The sequence below is a fragment of the Myotis lucifugus genome, unplaced genomic scaffold, assembly GCF_000147115.1.
Source record: "Myotis lucifugus unplaced genomic scaffold, Myoluc2.0 scaffold_107, whole genome shotgun sequence".
Classification (NCBI taxonomy): domain Eukaryota; kingdom Metazoa; phylum Chordata; class Mammalia; order Chiroptera; family Vespertilionidae; genus Myotis; species Myotis lucifugus.
Window position 1 is genome coordinate 591,044 of NW_005871155.1, and position 17,178 is coordinate 608,221.

The window sequence follows — 17,178 nt, forward strand, 5'->3', positions numbered from 1 at the left end:
CGCCCCGCAGAGGGAGGCCCAGGCCACCTGGCTGGCGGTGCTGCGGCAGGTGGGCGGGGTCTCCCTCTGCGGGCAATCGATCTGGAGGCCCCGCCATCGATCACCCCGCAGAGGGAGGCCCAGGCCAGCCAAGCGATTGCACCCCACACCTGTCGCCACAAGAGAGAGGCAACCAGTGGCGGGGGAGGGAGTGGCAGCGCCGCACAGATGGCAAGCAGTGGCAGCGGCGGAGGCAGGGCCAGCTGCCGGCAGCCGGGGGAAGAAAAGTCCCAATAGGCTCTGATCGTCGGCCAGTCCTAGAGACCCTACCTGAGGGGTCACGGATTACGAGAGGGTGCAGTGCGGGCTGAGGGACACCACCGTCCCCTGTGCACGAATTTCATGCACAGGGCCTCTAGTTAAAAATAAAAAGCCAGAAAGCAAATCAGCAGTTGCCCGGGGCCAGCGATGACAGTGAGGATTAACTACTAACAAGCTCAGGGAAACTTTGGGGATGATGGGCATATTCTAAAACCGGATTGTGTTAAAGCCTACGTAATACTATAACCTTACTAAGTATCACTGAACTGTACACTTATAATGGGTTAAATTTTATTGTATGTAAACTTTATCTTAACAAAGCTGTAAGAGAAAAAAATACTGTGCAATGGTTTGATCAGGCAATAACTACTGTCTGAAGACTGAAAAAGGCATTCCACTCCTTCTTGGAAGAACGTATCACCAAATGCAAACTCTAGCTCATCCAAGATGCTCATGTAAATGCTATCCACATTGTTAACACATCACTTACATGACATTAATTCCATCAAAACATATTGCATCAACTTAAATATCAATGTACAAAAGGCCAAATAATGCATTTAACCCCTCTGCCATGCAGTCACACATCTGCTTATATATGCTAACTGAACAGATGTGGCCAGAGTGGCCCTTTGTTTTCACCTCGCTTCATAACCACAATGGGCTCTCCTTTCCCAGAGAAAGGAAACATGTTAACAGTTACTGAGTCTGATAGCACTTCTGAGCCATGCTAACACTGGCATGTATCAAACTACAGAGACTAATGTTCCAATGTGTCTGTACAGAATTAACATTGCTTTTAAAAGTATTTCTCAAAATACTTAATTACCATGAACTCAATGAAGCCTATCCTTAACATAAACTTAAAAATAAAGTAAAATAAAACCAGAACATTAAAATATCATTTTTTCTACTTACTCTCATCACACAACCCAAACTACAAGCAATAAAAAAATTACTTGGAGATTAAAGAGAGTATTGTAGGAAATAGAGAATTCAGACATAACAGAAACGTAATCACGTTCCCAAAAACCCAAGTTCAAACTATAATACCTGATGAGTTAATAGCAATTGTCACTCAGACGGCCTATCCCCTGGTCATGGTCCTGCTCTCAGAACAACACTTACCACTCGCAACAACAGGGCTGCCTCTGAGGGAGCATGTTTTCAAAGGCACTGCCCTCAAAGATGGCTCCATTTTCCTGAAGAAAAATCCTTCACAAGTTGTTTGGTGTACAGCATTGTAAACCACTGCTTTCAATATTTTTCTGTCACTGTGATTTAAATCTAGAGGTGACTAAAGGAGACAATCTACACTAATAAAAGAAAAACATGCAAATTGACCGCACCTTTGCTATGCCTTAAGCCACGCCCACCAGCCAATCAGAGTGACTATATGCAAATTAACCCAACCAAGATGGCGGCCGGCAGCCACAGAGCTAAAGCAAGCAGGAGGCTTGGTTGCCCCAATGATGGAGGAAGCCAAGCTTCCCGCTTACCGTGGCAGGCTCTGAGCTCCACTCAAAGCAACAAAGTTTCAATTATAGAAAGTAAATAAACCCCGGATACCTGAGCAGGAGGCTTCCCTCCCACCTGCCCTGGCTGGCTCTGAGCTCCTCTCAAGGCTACAAAGTTTCAATTATAGAAAGTAAATAAACCCCGGATACCTGAGCAGGAGGCTTCCCTCCCACCTGCCCTGGCTGGCTCTGAGCTCCTCTCAAGGCTACAAAGTTTCAATTATAGAAGGTAAATAAATCCCAGAATAAAAAAGAAAAAGAAAAAAAGGAGAGGCTGGGAGTTTCCATCGCCGGCGCTCCTCTCAAGGCTACAAAGTTTCAATTATAGAAGGTAAATAAATCCCAGAATAAAAAAGAAAAAGAAAAAAAGGAGAGGCTGGGAGTTTCCATCGCCGGCGGTCTTGGCCAGCCTGAAAACGGCCCTCCGCCCCTCACCCATACTGGCTGGGCACCCCAGTGGGGACCCCCCACCCTAAAGGGAGTGTGGCCAGCCTGAAAACAGCCATCAGCCCCTCACCCAGGCTGGCCAAACCTCCATGGGGTGAGGGTCCCCATTGGGGGGGTCTTAACCAGCCTGCAAACAGCCATCAGCCTGTCACCGAGGCTGGCCAGGCACCCCAGTGGGGACCCCCACCCTGAAGGGGGTGTGACCAGCCTACAAACAGCCATCAGCCCCTCACCCAGACTGGCCAGGCACCCCAGTGGGGACCCCCACCCTGAAGGGGGTGTGACCAGCTGCAAACACCTATCAACCCCTCACCCAGGCTGGCCAGGCACCCCAGTGGGGACTCCCACCCTGATCAAGGACACCCTTCAGGGCAAACCAGCCAGCCCCCACCCATGCACCAGGCCTCTATCCTATATAATAAAAGGGTGATACGCAAACTGACCCTAATGGTAGAATGACTGGTCACTATGACACACACTGACCACCAGGGGGCAGTCGCTCAATGCAGGAGCTGCCCCCTGGTGGTCAGTGCGCTCCCACAGGGGGAGCTCTGCTCAGCCACAAGCCAGGCTGACAGCTGCCAGTACAGCAGTGGTGGTGGGAGCCTCTCCCGCCTCCTCAGCAGCGCTAAGGATGTCCAACTGCAGCTTAGGCCTGCTCCCTGTTAGCAAGTGAACATCCCCCGAGGCTGCCAGGCTGCCAGAGGGATGTCTGACTGCCAGCTTGGGCCCGATCCCCCAGGGAGTGGGCCTAAGCCAGCAGGTGGACATCCTCTGAGGGGTCCCAGACTGCAAGAGGGCATAGGCCGGGCTGAGGGACCGTCTCCCCCCCACCCCCCAGTGCACAAATTTTTGTGCACCAGGCCTCTAGTACAATTATAAAAAGGTCAGCACTCCCTCTGATGTAACAGCAAGCTCCCTGACAACCTAGGCATTTCGGTGGGGACCCACAATCTTGGCATTAGAACATCAAGAACAAGTGAATTTTTCTGGTGAGACCAACTCAACCTCTAAGGTTCTCCCTTCACCTTAGAACCACAAGCAAAGGGACTTCTTCCAAACAAATTGGATTCCTTTGTCGTGCTTGGCAGGCAGCAGAGGCTCACATACTAGAGCAGTAGCCCTAGGTTTCCCTAGATTTCATTCCTACAGTGTCCTCTACAGAAAGATGAAGCATTCTTACTTATTCCCAAACATAAAAGGGTTTTTAAATAAGTAATCCAATTCTCCTCAATTTCCTAGAAGTCATCAGTAAACTCTTTCTGCAAAATGTTAGGAAAATAAATATTCTAGGCTTTGCCCAGTCACTTGCCTCTATAGCAGTGAACTCTGCCTCTATAGCAGTCCTAGACAACATGTAAATGAATGGGCGGGGCTGCATTCCAATAAAACTGTTTTTATAAAAACAGGTGGAAGACCAGATTCAACAAGTATACTGTAGTTTGCTGACCTTGTCCTAGAATAATAGCTGTTTAAAGCTAAAAAGAAAATTACAGATCAATATAACCCGGCTTCCAACCCCTGCTCCTTCCCATGCCTTGTTCCCAATAAAAAAATAAATTCAAGTCATTTGCTCCAGGTCATATAGTACTCTTTTGCTGCTTTTTTCTTATGTAGGAAGATGATTTTCTGAAATAAAAAAAGACTGAGAGACTGCCTCATTCTTTCAACCTACCATACTATTTCCTGAATATCAATAAAACATACTCACTCAACATGGGGGTGTTACTGTTTTGTTTTGTTTTAAATATACTTTATTTTGCAGAGTGGTTTTAGGTTCACAGGACAATTGAGAGGAATGTACAGAAATTACTTGTATACTCCTTCCTCCACACATGCATGGCCTCCCCCACTATCAGCATCTACAACCAGAGTGATACATTTGTTACAACTGATGATCATACATCAAAATGTCATTATCATCCAGAGTCTATATTTACATCAAGGTTCACTGTTGGTGCTGTACATTCTATGGGCTTGGACAAATGTATAATGACATATATCCCCCATAATAGCATCATACAGAGTAGTTTCACTGCTCTAAAAATCCTCCGTGGGGAGGCTGGTTTTTAATTTCAAAGTATAAGATAGTTCCTGGTCTCTGACATATCTTCTGTAAATACTCAACTTAATATAGAAGAATTCAACTTGATAATTTTATAAATGTCACAAATAAAACTTACACATATCAAACATAAGGTTCCCTTTCCTCTTCCTTAAAGTTCCAAGGTCATTGAGAAATCCGCTCTAATCAAGCAAACTAGACCAACAGCCACTTCTCTGTGATTTCCCTCCATTCTTTCTTCTGCCAAAGTCTCAAAACAACTTATTTTCTCTGCCAATCTATCCTTTCTTTCTTTAAAAACCCATCTCAGAACTCTGCCTTATGCAGGTGTTCACTGAGAAAACATTAATACCTGCAAGTATTTTCATGAATGCTTTTATCTCACCCAGTTTTTTTATTTTTTTTTGCTTCATTGTTCCTTTGAGAATCCCATACTGCATTATCATATTAATATGAAATTATACATTTGTTGCTTCATATTGCCCTTATATTTTTCATGTGTTTAGAGACATATTAAAAACTCTTAGGAGGCACGTATGAGGTTTTATTTGTAAGCATAGTATGTTAGCATGTTCATTGTTTGTACAATTAAAATGGAAGACTAATAAAATCTAACCCTGATCCCTTAAAAGTAGTTCTTCACTTGCCCTTTGCCTACATCTGAAATCTGGAAGAGTCCACATATATTGAAATAGTACACTTTTTCTATATTCTGTACTTACTGTATGAGGAAAATTATAAGATATTTTCTTCTATAATTTTATTTAGAATTTTTAATGTTTTCATATTAGTTTTCCCAGAAATAGTTTCTAAGTCTTTGTGTCCCAAGTTTAAACTGTTACGCTGAGGCTCACATTTAATACTGCCATTCTCCACTTCAAACAAGACATCTCTACTTTCAACTATACATTACTGAGCAAACATGTAAGCAAACATGATGGAACAACTATTTTCTTTCTCTTGAAGAGCTTGGAAATTCCCTTGATGGTCTGCAACTTAGAGTAATGTATACATACACAACTCTGAAATGGATTTCCAACAATTAAAGGCATAGCGGGAGTGGGAGTGGGTGGGAGAGTCCTTCAAATTCAGACCCCCTTAGTAATCTCGGCACATAGGTGTTATGTTTGACAAGCTTTAATTCATAACTGGGATGGAGAGCATTTCCAGGCTCTTATGAATCAGGAAAGCTCTTTCTACTGGCAACATTAACAAGTATACTCTTGATAGTTCAAAGCAAAGGCACCAGAGATGCCTAGCTGTGGGAACCTGGGCAAGTAGCAACCTCCCCCTGCCTCATCCCCATGTCTATAAAATTGAGTCAATAATAGTCCCTATCTCACATGGTTTTTAGGATTAAATGAGCAAATGTGAAAAAAGCACTTTGAATATTGCCTAGTACACACACCTGTGAACAGCTTTGCTCTTCCCATAACCATAAAAATAATGTAACACAACTTTCCTCTTGCCACCAGCCTACAATAAACCATTACTATGGAAAGCAATATGATTTTTTTCTTAATTCTAAAGACTACTCCACAAATACCATCTCAAACAAGATACAAATAAGCTGCTCAAAATCAATTCACCTAAACATCTCTGGCCGTCAATGAAGGAAAAATACCACATGATCTCACTCATTCATGGATAATAAAGACCATTACAAACTTTTGAACAATAATAGATACAGAGGCAGAGCTGCCTCAAACTAATTGTCAAACTGCAGTGGGAAGGCCAGAGAGGGTTGGGGGGCAGAAGGGAGGGGAGTAAGAGATCAACCGAAGGACTTGTATGCATGCATATAAGCATAACTAATGGACATAAGACACTGGGGGGTAAGGGAGGCCAGGGGATTGTCAAGGGCGGGGGGTGGGGGAAGGTCACATATGTAATACCCTTTGTAATACTTATTATAATATTTTTTTAAAAAGAATTAAAAAAAATAAAAGTAAAAAAAACAACAACAAAAAAAACATCTCTGGCCAACTTTCTCATCTGTAAAGTGAGGAAAATGAACTAAATGACCTACAAGGTTGTCCTTCCCGGATGTAAAACCTGAGTCATTCTCTTGGAGAGGCATGTAAGACACTAGCGACATAAGAGAAAACTCCCTGGTACACTGGCATCATTTAACTACCCATCAGTTCAGTTCATTTTTATTTAAACTATCAAACACTGCCCCAATTTTATGTTTAATCTATTTCTATTTGGATACTATAACTATTAAGCAGTTATATGATGATCTCATCTTTTTCCTCACTGGCCAATCTGAAAGAGTTGGAAGCTAAGCACATATAAACATATTTCAAAATGCAAAAAAGTATATTAGAGTAAATTCACACTCTAATCATATAGGCATCCAGAAATATTATGTGTACATAAGCGCGTAAGTACCACAAAAATCAAGCAGTTTCACACTTAGCGACTGCTATTCTAATTACATTGTAGCCAACTATTTTATCACTATATATTTTTTAATATATTTGCATGGCAGCATAGCCATAGAATATTTTCCAGAACAAAATTCATCACAAAAAATTTCTAAGAACTTTCTGAAAACTTTTCACTTTAAAGTTAAAAAAAAGTCAGAATGAATGCAATGCTGTACCATAAGCTAACGGTCAAGGCCTTCCTTCTGAAAGACTGGCTGGAGTATTGAAAAGAAAAGTTTCTGTGCTACAGTGAATATGAATAATGGCTCATGGTATTACAAAGCACTTAATGTATTCATAAATGTTTTTCACATAACACAATCAACTTTAACCCAGACTGGTTCAAATTACATTACATTCTAAATATAATGCTTAAAAATGTGTGATAGGAGATTTTATGCACATCATGCTTTTTTCCACTCTATGGTGAGGTACAATTATACCTCCTATAATTTAGAACATATTTTGTACAAAGATGTTCTAAAATAAAATCATTGCTCTAATTATATTTCATATTTGTTTTTAAAAAGAAAAAAAACACTTGGTTAATAAGCATTCCGAGAGCATCTAGTAAGCTCTCAACATGAGCCAAAAAATAATTATCTGAAAAAAAAAATGGGAGGCTTGCTATATTACATTTTTCTCCTATCTTTATCCTAGTCAAACTGAATAATATCAGCTACTTACATGATAGCTCCTAATAACTTCAAATCGCTTTTTCACCTACATCATCAAAGCCATTTTTAAAGTTATTGCTTATTTCCTTTCTAGCTATAGTTGTATACAACTTTTTTTTTTAAATAAGCCCTGGGGTTCTTTTCTCTACAAGAAAAGAACTCCTAATGTTTATTGCATGTAACATTATTATACTTAAAATCGTTTTTTCTTGGAAAAAAAAAATATGCGCTTCAGAAAATGAAGGATGCATCAAAAAAAAAAAAAAAAGAGTTCTGACCTAACATTCAAATGTGAAAAATAATGCATAAACAGCTGGAACTCTACCTGAAAATCATCGAAATTAATCCTCTTCTACTCATAAACTGAAGAAGAAAGTCCTACATAACAAGAAAACGGAAGATTTCATTCAGTGTAGATGGTTTTACAAAACAATCACTGGAGTGGACCCACACATTGATAGCAAATGAAAATATTCACAGTAACCTGATTAGTGAGTGCTACACTCTGTTGGGTTTCTCTGGTCTTCACACAGGAGGTGAGCAGAGGATGAAGAGAAGGTACCATCTCAGAACCTAAATACCAGTAATGACTAGAGCACCGGTCGCCAACCTTTCCGACCTCACGGACCATCAGTGGTCCGTGGATCACCGGTTGGCGACCCCTGTACTAGAGCACTTCATTTCAACCCCATATGACTGTGACATGGACATTTTTTATAACAGTTCAATAATAATCACAATCACTTTTCTGAGAACTAGATGCAGACAGAATATTATGTTTAACTTCATTCAATGTTGTCAAAAAATGAGGCAAGATCTGAATGAGCTCAGGTGGACAAATCGAGAAGGCAGCACAATGAGTATGAATTTTCCTTCCCAAATTATTTTCTGCACTCACATCTCTTTTCCCAATCCCAATTCTCAAGTAGTCAGGGTAAGAAAGAGACATATCAGTGATCAATGCTGAGTACTTTAGGCAGCATCAAAATGCAGACACAAGTTTTATACAGGTATTTCTCTCGTCCTCTGTTTGCAAAGCATATGCAACCCAAGAGTTTGACATAAACCAGTTTTTATAGAAAGTGACAACTCTCTATACTGAGTGTTTACCTGTGTCTGCCTTTGTACCAAGTGCTTATACTTGCCATGTCATCTAATCTTCACCCATTATCTTTAGTTTACAGACAAGGAAACCAACAATCCAGCTTGCCTAAAGCCACACAGCTAGTCCCTGATAACCTGAAGCCAAACACTTTACCATTATATTCATTAAAGTACTGAAGAGATAAGCTCTAGGAATCCAATGGCAAAAGCTCATGGAAAACAAAATAATAATAACTACAGCATATCCTTGAATAACCTCGTTTTGTTCAAAGTTGTTTCATTACAACTTTTGTTTTTTTAATCCTCACTGGAGGATATGTTTTTTGCTGGTTTTAGAGAGAGGGGGAGGGAGAGCGCGAGAAACATGAATCTGTTGCCTCCCATAAACTTGCAACCTGGGCAAACTCATGACCATTTGGTGCATGGGATGACACTCCAACCAACTGAGCCACACTGGCCAGGGCTTATTACAACTTTGATGAAATGCTACAGGAACTTAACTCTTGTTTATATCATTTAGCCTATGGTAAAGTCAGTTTCATTATAGGCAGTTTTGCTTAAAGTTGCAGAACCTACTGAGGATGTTGAGTGAGGATTTACTATACATAGTTTATCTGTTCAGGCAACTAAACTTTTGTATTGTAACAGGATTCTCAATCACCGGCTACCAATTATTGGAAGAAGCATCTGCCAACTCAAGGTCCCAAATGTAAATAAATTTCATGAAGAGAGATCATCTTTAACCCTATAGTTTGCTAAAGAGCTAACATAAATATTGTTTTGTTGTGCACAGATAGATGATGAAAACAGTCTCTTTAGACATATAACTTATATCCAGATAAAATGATAGACCTGTAGGAGAATAATTATGATGCACTATCAAAAGGAGAGTAAGACACCTGTAGACACAAGCAATAGAGGCCCACTGCATGTTGGCGGAAGGACGAAAGGGGGAGAAGAAAATAGGAAAGGGGGGAAAAACTCAGAGAAGTGAAATCTTCTTTGGCAGAGAAAACTCACACATAGAGTAAGAAAACAGAGTGGAAATGGAAAGGGGAAGAGAGACTTTCCAGAACGAAGAGCAAGCACAGCAATGCAGGATTTGCATGCAGAGCTCCTGAAGTGGCAACAACTTTTCATCAGAAAGACTGGAGAACATGAAGGTCAAACTGTGGAAAGTCTGCCCCAGCCAAACTAAGGACTTTGGACTTCATCTTATAAGGCACTGGGCATCGAGACCCCACAAGTGGATCTTAGCTATGTTCAGATCACCCTAAGTGCTACTGTAATAAAGCTGACTCTCAGTGAGAAAAAATAAGCTTTTTTTTTTTTAGTTTAGTTTTTGCAGTGTTCGAAGCTAAATGCACTCAACCAATAAAAATGAAAAACAGCTACACAAAATTCTCAAAATATGTTTTTCAAAATGTTAATATTTAGTGTTTTCCACACTGATTTCCAATCTTAAAGCAGATGAGTCTTTAAAACCCTAGGCCCAAATTCAACTAAAATAGGTAACACCTAATTTTTTTTCCAAAAGCTCTGAAACATATTCACAATGATGACTGACACAAGCATAAAAAAAGCCCTTTATCTAAGGGGACTGACATGGAGCCCCTGCAAGTCCCCGGCTCCTCCGTCCTATGTTTCCCAAGAGTGCAAGCAAAGACTTAAAGGCAGTGGGGGACTAGTGATCAGCAAGGAATGACTGCTGGGGAGGATGGCGCTGCTCGCTGCCACAGCTACACATGGGCAGTTCTGCAGTTTGCCACAGTGTCCTGGAGACCTCCTAGTCTTTATTCTGAACACCACGTGCTTGTCTCATGCTCTTCTGAATTCTTATTCAGCCTCACAAAGGACATGTCAGTGTTAAACTCTACCCACCTCCATCATGTTGAGCAGACACCAAAGACAAAGGTTCCATCTAGTTTATATGGCTAAGGGTGATGAGACTAGAATTCAGCAAACCACACTCCTACGGAAAAAACTAAACAGATCGCCCATCAAGTCTAACTCTGTTCTCACTTATGCTTCAAATTCATATCCTCCCCTTAACAATCCAGTTCCTCTCATGCTTTTCCACTAAAAACCTCTATCAGGGACCTATAAACTCCATCTCCTTATGGGAGCAGAGCATGGGCATGCCAAATTTTAAATCCATGCAAGTTCTTTATACTCCTGCAGGACAAACCCCTACATTGTACTTTTTACTCGCATATTACCTGAATACATGAATATAAGCATGTATACATATTCTCCCTAAAAATCATATTCCAGAAAGTTACATTATGTTTACCCATGGTTTTGCATATCTAAAGGTTATACCAAGCCCAGCTGAAGAACCAAGAATCAAACAAAAATTACATTTTAAGAATTAAGAAGCATAATAAATTATAATCTGAGAAATTTTTAAAAGTATAAATCTTCTATTACTGACCTAATTACCAAACACAAGACAAGTACTTCACAGACTATTTTCCAAGGAAGCCAAAAAAGAGTCTGTGTTTAATGAAAGCCCCTAGGGACAGCGTAAGCAGTACGAGCAATGCACTCATCACAGCAAAGTGGCTGGCACGGACTCCCTCTATCTTCTGGTTTCCTTTCTCCCCATTTCATAGCTCACTTGATGAGCTGGGTCTTCTGTAAGCCAAAGCAGTGGGTCACCAGTAAAACAAAACAAACAGGATATACCAACTGTCAGTGAGATACAACATAAATGCTAAAAAATTCATTTTAGTAGCTAATGTTTCCCTTGCTTTAACCACCAAACTGTGCCTAGGGAGAGTCCTCAAACACATTTTTAGAAGGAAAGCGGAAAATTTTTTTTTTAAATGTCACACATTAGCACTTTCTTACCTTTGTGCCTTTGTTTACCAGATTTTTCCAACCAAAACAGCTTTCCGTCATTCTTCTCTGTCCAGTGAGCTAACCACCTGGCTCAGTTACCTCCCCTTCCGCGAAGTCCTCCCCACCCCCAGTCAAGGTGACCCTCCCTGGGTCTGGTGAGGCTGCAGGTCTCACCAACATGGCTTTGGTAGGATGTCCTGTGCTAATCTACTCTGATCTCTTTCCAGATCTTCATTCTGGAAAGTCTCTCTTCCCCTTTCCATTTTCACTCTGTTTTCTTACTCTATATGGGAGTTGTCTCTACCAAAGAAGATTTCACTTATCTGAGTTTTTCCCCCTTTCCTATTCTCCTCCCCTCCCACCTCATCCTCCCCGTCCCCCCCCCCCCCTCTCCACACACACACACAGTGGACTGAGAGTTCAAACTGCCTTAGTCAAGCAACTTTCTAAACTCTTGCTAATGGGCCGGAATCCAATTTATTTCAAGTTCTCTTAGAAAACTTTGAAAACACTACAAGTTTACTATTAAAATGTTTAACTACACATACTAAATTTTGACTCAGTTTTGAAGGACCTTGAGGATCTAACTCCTCCTAATTCTCCTACTCCAATCTTCTACCTCTCTCCCTCTTTCCTTCCCCCCAAATAAAACTTCTTATGCACTAATAATGGAGAATTAAAACTACCATTGAAGCATAATCAATTATAATGCTTCCACCCCAGCATGAAATGCACTCACCCTACCTTGTCAGTGTCTTGGATAATTTCTCAGCCTTAAGAACCCAGTTCAGATGATACCTTTCCTTCCCTAACTCACCATCCTGCCCTATTCCAAACTGGCCCCCCACAACCAGGGCAAAATATGATCCCCTATCTCTGTGCCACAGCCCTCTGTTCTTCACTCACTGTGGTAGCACAGTTCTATGGTTACCTGTCTCCCCCCACCCCTCAATTCCATACTCCTTTCGGAACCCAAGTCTGATTTACCATTTTATCCCTATCACCTAAAACAGTGGCACATGAAAGTGTTCCACAAATATCTGTTCAGTTGTACACTTATTTGATACAGAACGGAAAAGAGTCTGTGGCCTAAAAATACGCACTTCTCAGGATAGTCATGTGACCTAAATTATAAAGTACAGCTGGCCCTTGAACAAAGCAGGAGTTAGGGGCACAGACCCACCTCCTCACCCCCAGTCAAAAATCCAAGTAACTTTTGACTCCCCCAAAACTTAACAATTGTTGACTAATGCAGAACCGATAGCATAAACAGCCGATTACCACATTTTGTATGCATATGTACTACATACTATATTCTTACAATAAAGTAAGCTCAGGAAAGAAAATGTTAAAATCGTAAGAAGAGAAAATAATTTACTGTAGTTATTGAAAAAAATCCTCTGTAAATAAGTGGAGCCACACTGTTCAAATACAGGTTGTTCAAAGGTCAACTGTATGTATTTTAAATATAAAAAACATTTAATACTCATGACCTAATGAATAATACTTCCAGATCAATCATGTATTCATTCCTTCAACAAATATCTGGGCTCCTATGAGCTGCCAGGAACTGTGCTGGCCAGCACCCGCTGACCCCGGGGTGCCTTCCCACATATTGGAACAGGGAGCCCTCTCTGGGCAGACGAATTACAAAAGCTGGCCCCAGGCCTCCACATGACCACTTCAGATGGCACCTGTGGGTGTGGAGGCCCCGCCTACAGTCATAAATGAGAGAAAGTCCCTACTTTCTGGAGCTCAGATTCTAGTGAGAGAGAAAGGCAAATATATGGTCCAATTTCAACATTTCCTATATGACTCTGAAAAATCAGACTTTGACACACAATACTTTATGTTCTCAGTATAACTCCTCACCTCATTAAACACTGGTACTATAATCATCAATTTGAACTTGGGCGGAGGCAGCCACTTATGCCAGCAGAGTTCTAGTACTCTTAGGCAGCACACAGCACTGTTTCCAGATTCAAGCAGGCCACAAAACTGACCACATTTTCAATTATCACCTTCTGGGTGACTGGCCAAATTTATTTCACCAAGGATCATTTTAAATTCATCTGTTTGATTTCAAATCATTTTTTACCTTGCATGTGCTTGAGAATTTTTTTTTCTATAATAGTAAATATTTTATAAGATACTTAACTCAGTTTGAAATTAATTGCATTAACAGTTCATTGCTTGACACTGCTACACTCTTATTTACTAAAGTTAAATATAAAAGATAACTGCTATTCCCACTTGATAAAACACATTTGAATAACACAAAACCTTTTAAAAAATAAGCTGTTTTCTAATATTAAAATTTCTCTTCACAGGTAAGGGGAAACACTCACTTTTGCATGTGTGTATAAAATGTATATTATACACATATTTTTGACTCAAGAAAAATAGGTCAGTTTTACTCCAAGCTCTGCAAATAATGGTCTGAGTTAGTGTCAACTACAGCTGTCTTCACTTCTTGTTACTCTACCATAAAGAGTAGTACAAAAATAAATCTCAAAAGAAGTTTGGGGTAGTGGTAAAAGAAATCCATCGTGATCCAGCTGGCAAAGAATACCCAACCATTCATTTCAAATTCCTCAATCCAAATATGGTTCCTGTTAAGAGATAGTAAATCTCAAACTTTAATACCAACATCTAATAGTTGGGAAGGCATTGTAATTTTGTTAAATTCAATTAATTTGTTCAACAAATATTTATTAAGCAGCTCCTAAGAGACCAGAATTGTGCAGAGCAAGTGGAAGTGAGCAAGAAAATGGAACCAGCACTCCGGTAGCTCACTATGAAGCAAGGTCAACATCTAATGAGCTGCCATTCCTGTCGCCAAACAAATACTTTATTACAAGATTTATTAGCCATCTGACTTCTCTTTAAAGCAAAATCTTACCTCTTAGGTTTCTGGGATGAATCTGCTTAGTTCGAGGCATCTTCTTTGATTCAGGGGCCCTTTTTTCTTCTTAGAAATTGTAGGAAGAGCAGGTCACAAAAAGGTAGCTCCATAAACTTAATGTCCATCAATTAATCCATGTGCTGAAAAAGAAAAAAGAAATCATATTTTACTACCATCAAAGGAAAAAGACACGTCAAAGGTAATGGCTTAATACAACACTATCCTAACTAAACTCAACAAAAGGTAATCAAGCTGGAGACTGCTGCAAAAGGTTATTTACTAGCTTTTAATTAAACATAGGACACATCATTTTGCCAATCTGGGCTTTCTTATCAAGAAAACAGGAAAAAAAACAAACCACAATGTACCATTAACAAAGAGTGAAAAATTCATTGAATTGTGTTTTAAAGTAACATTACCAGGTACAATTAAAGGATAGCATCAGCTATAAAAGAGGTATGCTGTATACAGTACCTGTCTACCCAGTCATACCCTCTCGTTTCACTAAGTTAATTTTCAGTTAATGTATGTGGATGCTCCCCATTATTCCAGTTCTCCCTTCTAGGCTCATGGTAGGACTGTCCTTTCTGCCTCCCTGTGTTTAGCTAAAATGTGTGACCAGCTCTGGCTAATGACCTGTGAGTGGAAGGGACACGCATTGCTTCCAGGCTGGAGCGTTTAGTTACAGAAGCAAGATGCTCCAGAGCTCCTTTCCCTCTGCCATGGGACAGCCACGATTCCAGCCCGTACATCCGACACCACAGAGCTGAACTCCCACTAACCCAACATGGTCCTATAGCGTAAGAGAGACCTTTGTTGTTTTTAAGTCACTGAGGTTTGGGAATTTGTTATTACAGCATAACCTACTCTGTCCTGACTCAGACATTTTAAAAGCAATGATCTGAAATATAATGTCAAGAGAGTAATAATCTAAAACCTAATCATCTTCTCCCTAAATCAGCTTCCTGGCCTCCTCTTCCACGAGGTCCTCAAGAATCACTGAGCTAAAATTGTAGTTTTAACTTCCTACAATATGGCTGATAAATGATGCACATTATTATGATGTTAAACACAAAATTTTTCATCATTAAGCAAAGACCAAAAATAGAATAGGAATGCTTTGTTTAAAACTTTTGTTATATCCTGTACGGTAGAAGAAACAAGAGGATACTTATTGAGCACCTACTATGTGCCTATATATTTTCTACACGTTACTTAATTTAATTCTAATAACTGGTAAGGTGGCTATCACTTAGCCATTTTACAGATAAAGAAAATTAAGCTGTGGAGAGGTTAACCCATGTGTCCATGGTCAGCCACTAAGGAAAGTGGCACCACGTGACTCGGTTACTCCCGGTTCCTATTTCCTCAGTGGAGATAATACTGATTGTCGGGTTTTATTAAAGAGTCTGGGTAAAACACTTCATGACTATATATTTTGGTGTCAAACCAGTCTAGCTTCAAAGCTAGGCTTTACCCTTTACTGTGTAGCCTTGTTCAAGGTACTTAACCTCTCCAAAGATCAGATTTCCCAACTGTAAAACTAGGTAACAGTATCCACCTCATAGGTTATAAGAACTAAACAATCCCCCAAAATACTCAAATATTAATCCTCCTTAAGAAAGCCTATGTGTAAAGACTATATCTAATATATATACCCAGGATATGGTTAAAGAAATTTATGGTTTCATTGTAACAGGGAGCAAATAGAAGGAAGGCTACCATTAACTTCAGTATCGCTTCAGTATCTTATCCCTGATATGGCTAAATGTGGGCACTGCCAAAAATATGTGCAGTATTTTTAAATGCATGGGGGAGAATATAAAATATGATGGTCCAATATTATGTATGTACCTCATCTAACACTCTGCCAAATTATCTACACATATATGGTTCCTCGACTCCCTGCATTAATGACATCCACCATTCAATGCGTGAAGCTTCTGATTCAATAGAAAATTTAGAGACATTGGGGCCAAATAAATTCCATGCTTAAATACGTTCCTTGTTAAACTTAAAGCTCTTCTTAAAAATAACAATAAACTCGAAGCTTTTAAATGGTCATATTTGGAAGTTTTTAAAGCATGAACTCGGACTGTAACAGTCACGTGACTCCCATAGGATCTGGAGCTTAAAATGTAAAATATGCAAATTCCCAATCAGTAACAGCTTTCCGCTACCCCATTCCCTGCCTACCCACTGTCCCTAGCTGTCCATCCCTTGTTTAAATCCTTGTGGGAGGGGAACAGTGGCTATTTTCAAATACTACAGCAGCACTGTAGCGACCAGGGCCAGTGACAAATCATTCCTTTTCAGGAAAGAAATAAATACCACATGGAGCAAAAACATGACATGATCAAAAAGCGTAAAGACAGTTGCAAGGAGAAAAAACATGAATGAATGTGGAGGGCGGAGCCTGGGAAAACCCCTCTGCAACGCTGCACTGAACAAAGCACTTCGCACGCCAGGAGGAGGGGGGAGAATGGAAGTGCCAGCTCAGGAAGGAGCCCGGAGTGGAGGAGAGGAGCAGGAGGACGGCGAGAAGAGGCGAGCGCAGCAGCCCTGAGCCTCCTCCTCGCCGCCAGCGCCCCCTCCCCTCCGGCAGCAACTCCTTCCCCAGCCCGACCCCAAAGGGAGCCTGATCCGACCCGCGCCTAAACCCACTGCCCTCTTCCCAAACTGCTGCAGGCGCGTACTCCCAACCCGGAAAGAAACTACCCAGGTGGCTGGGAGTAAACAGGCACTTAGAGCAAAGAACGAAAGGAAAAGACAGCCACAAAGCCGGGAGGTTGGGAAGCCGAGGCCTGGTCTCCCTCACCCCCCACCCGCTTGCAAAATGCGTCTGCGCTGGAACGCGCGGCGGGTGGGAAGCTGGTCCCTCCGTAAC

At 40.9% G+C, this 17,178-nt stretch overlaps 1 protein-coding gene across 3 annotated transcripts in view; it reads right to left on the reverse strand.

The window, feature by feature from the left end:
• Positions 1 to 17,178, reverse strand: part of HIVEP1 (human immunodeficiency virus type I enhancer binding protein 1) — a 171,317-nt gene that overhangs the window by 149,628 nt on the left and 4,511 nt on the right. For all 3 annotated transcript variants that reach the window (XM_023757387.1, XM_014459335.2, XM_006092941.3), the window contains exon 2: positions 14,289 to 14,431. In XM_023757387.1, coding sequence (XP_023613155.1) covers positions 14,289 to 14,328 — 40 coding nt within the window. In that variant the 5' untranslated portion in view covers positions 14,329 to 14,431. The remainder of the gene's footprint in view (positions 1 to 14,288; positions 14,432 to 17,178) is intronic.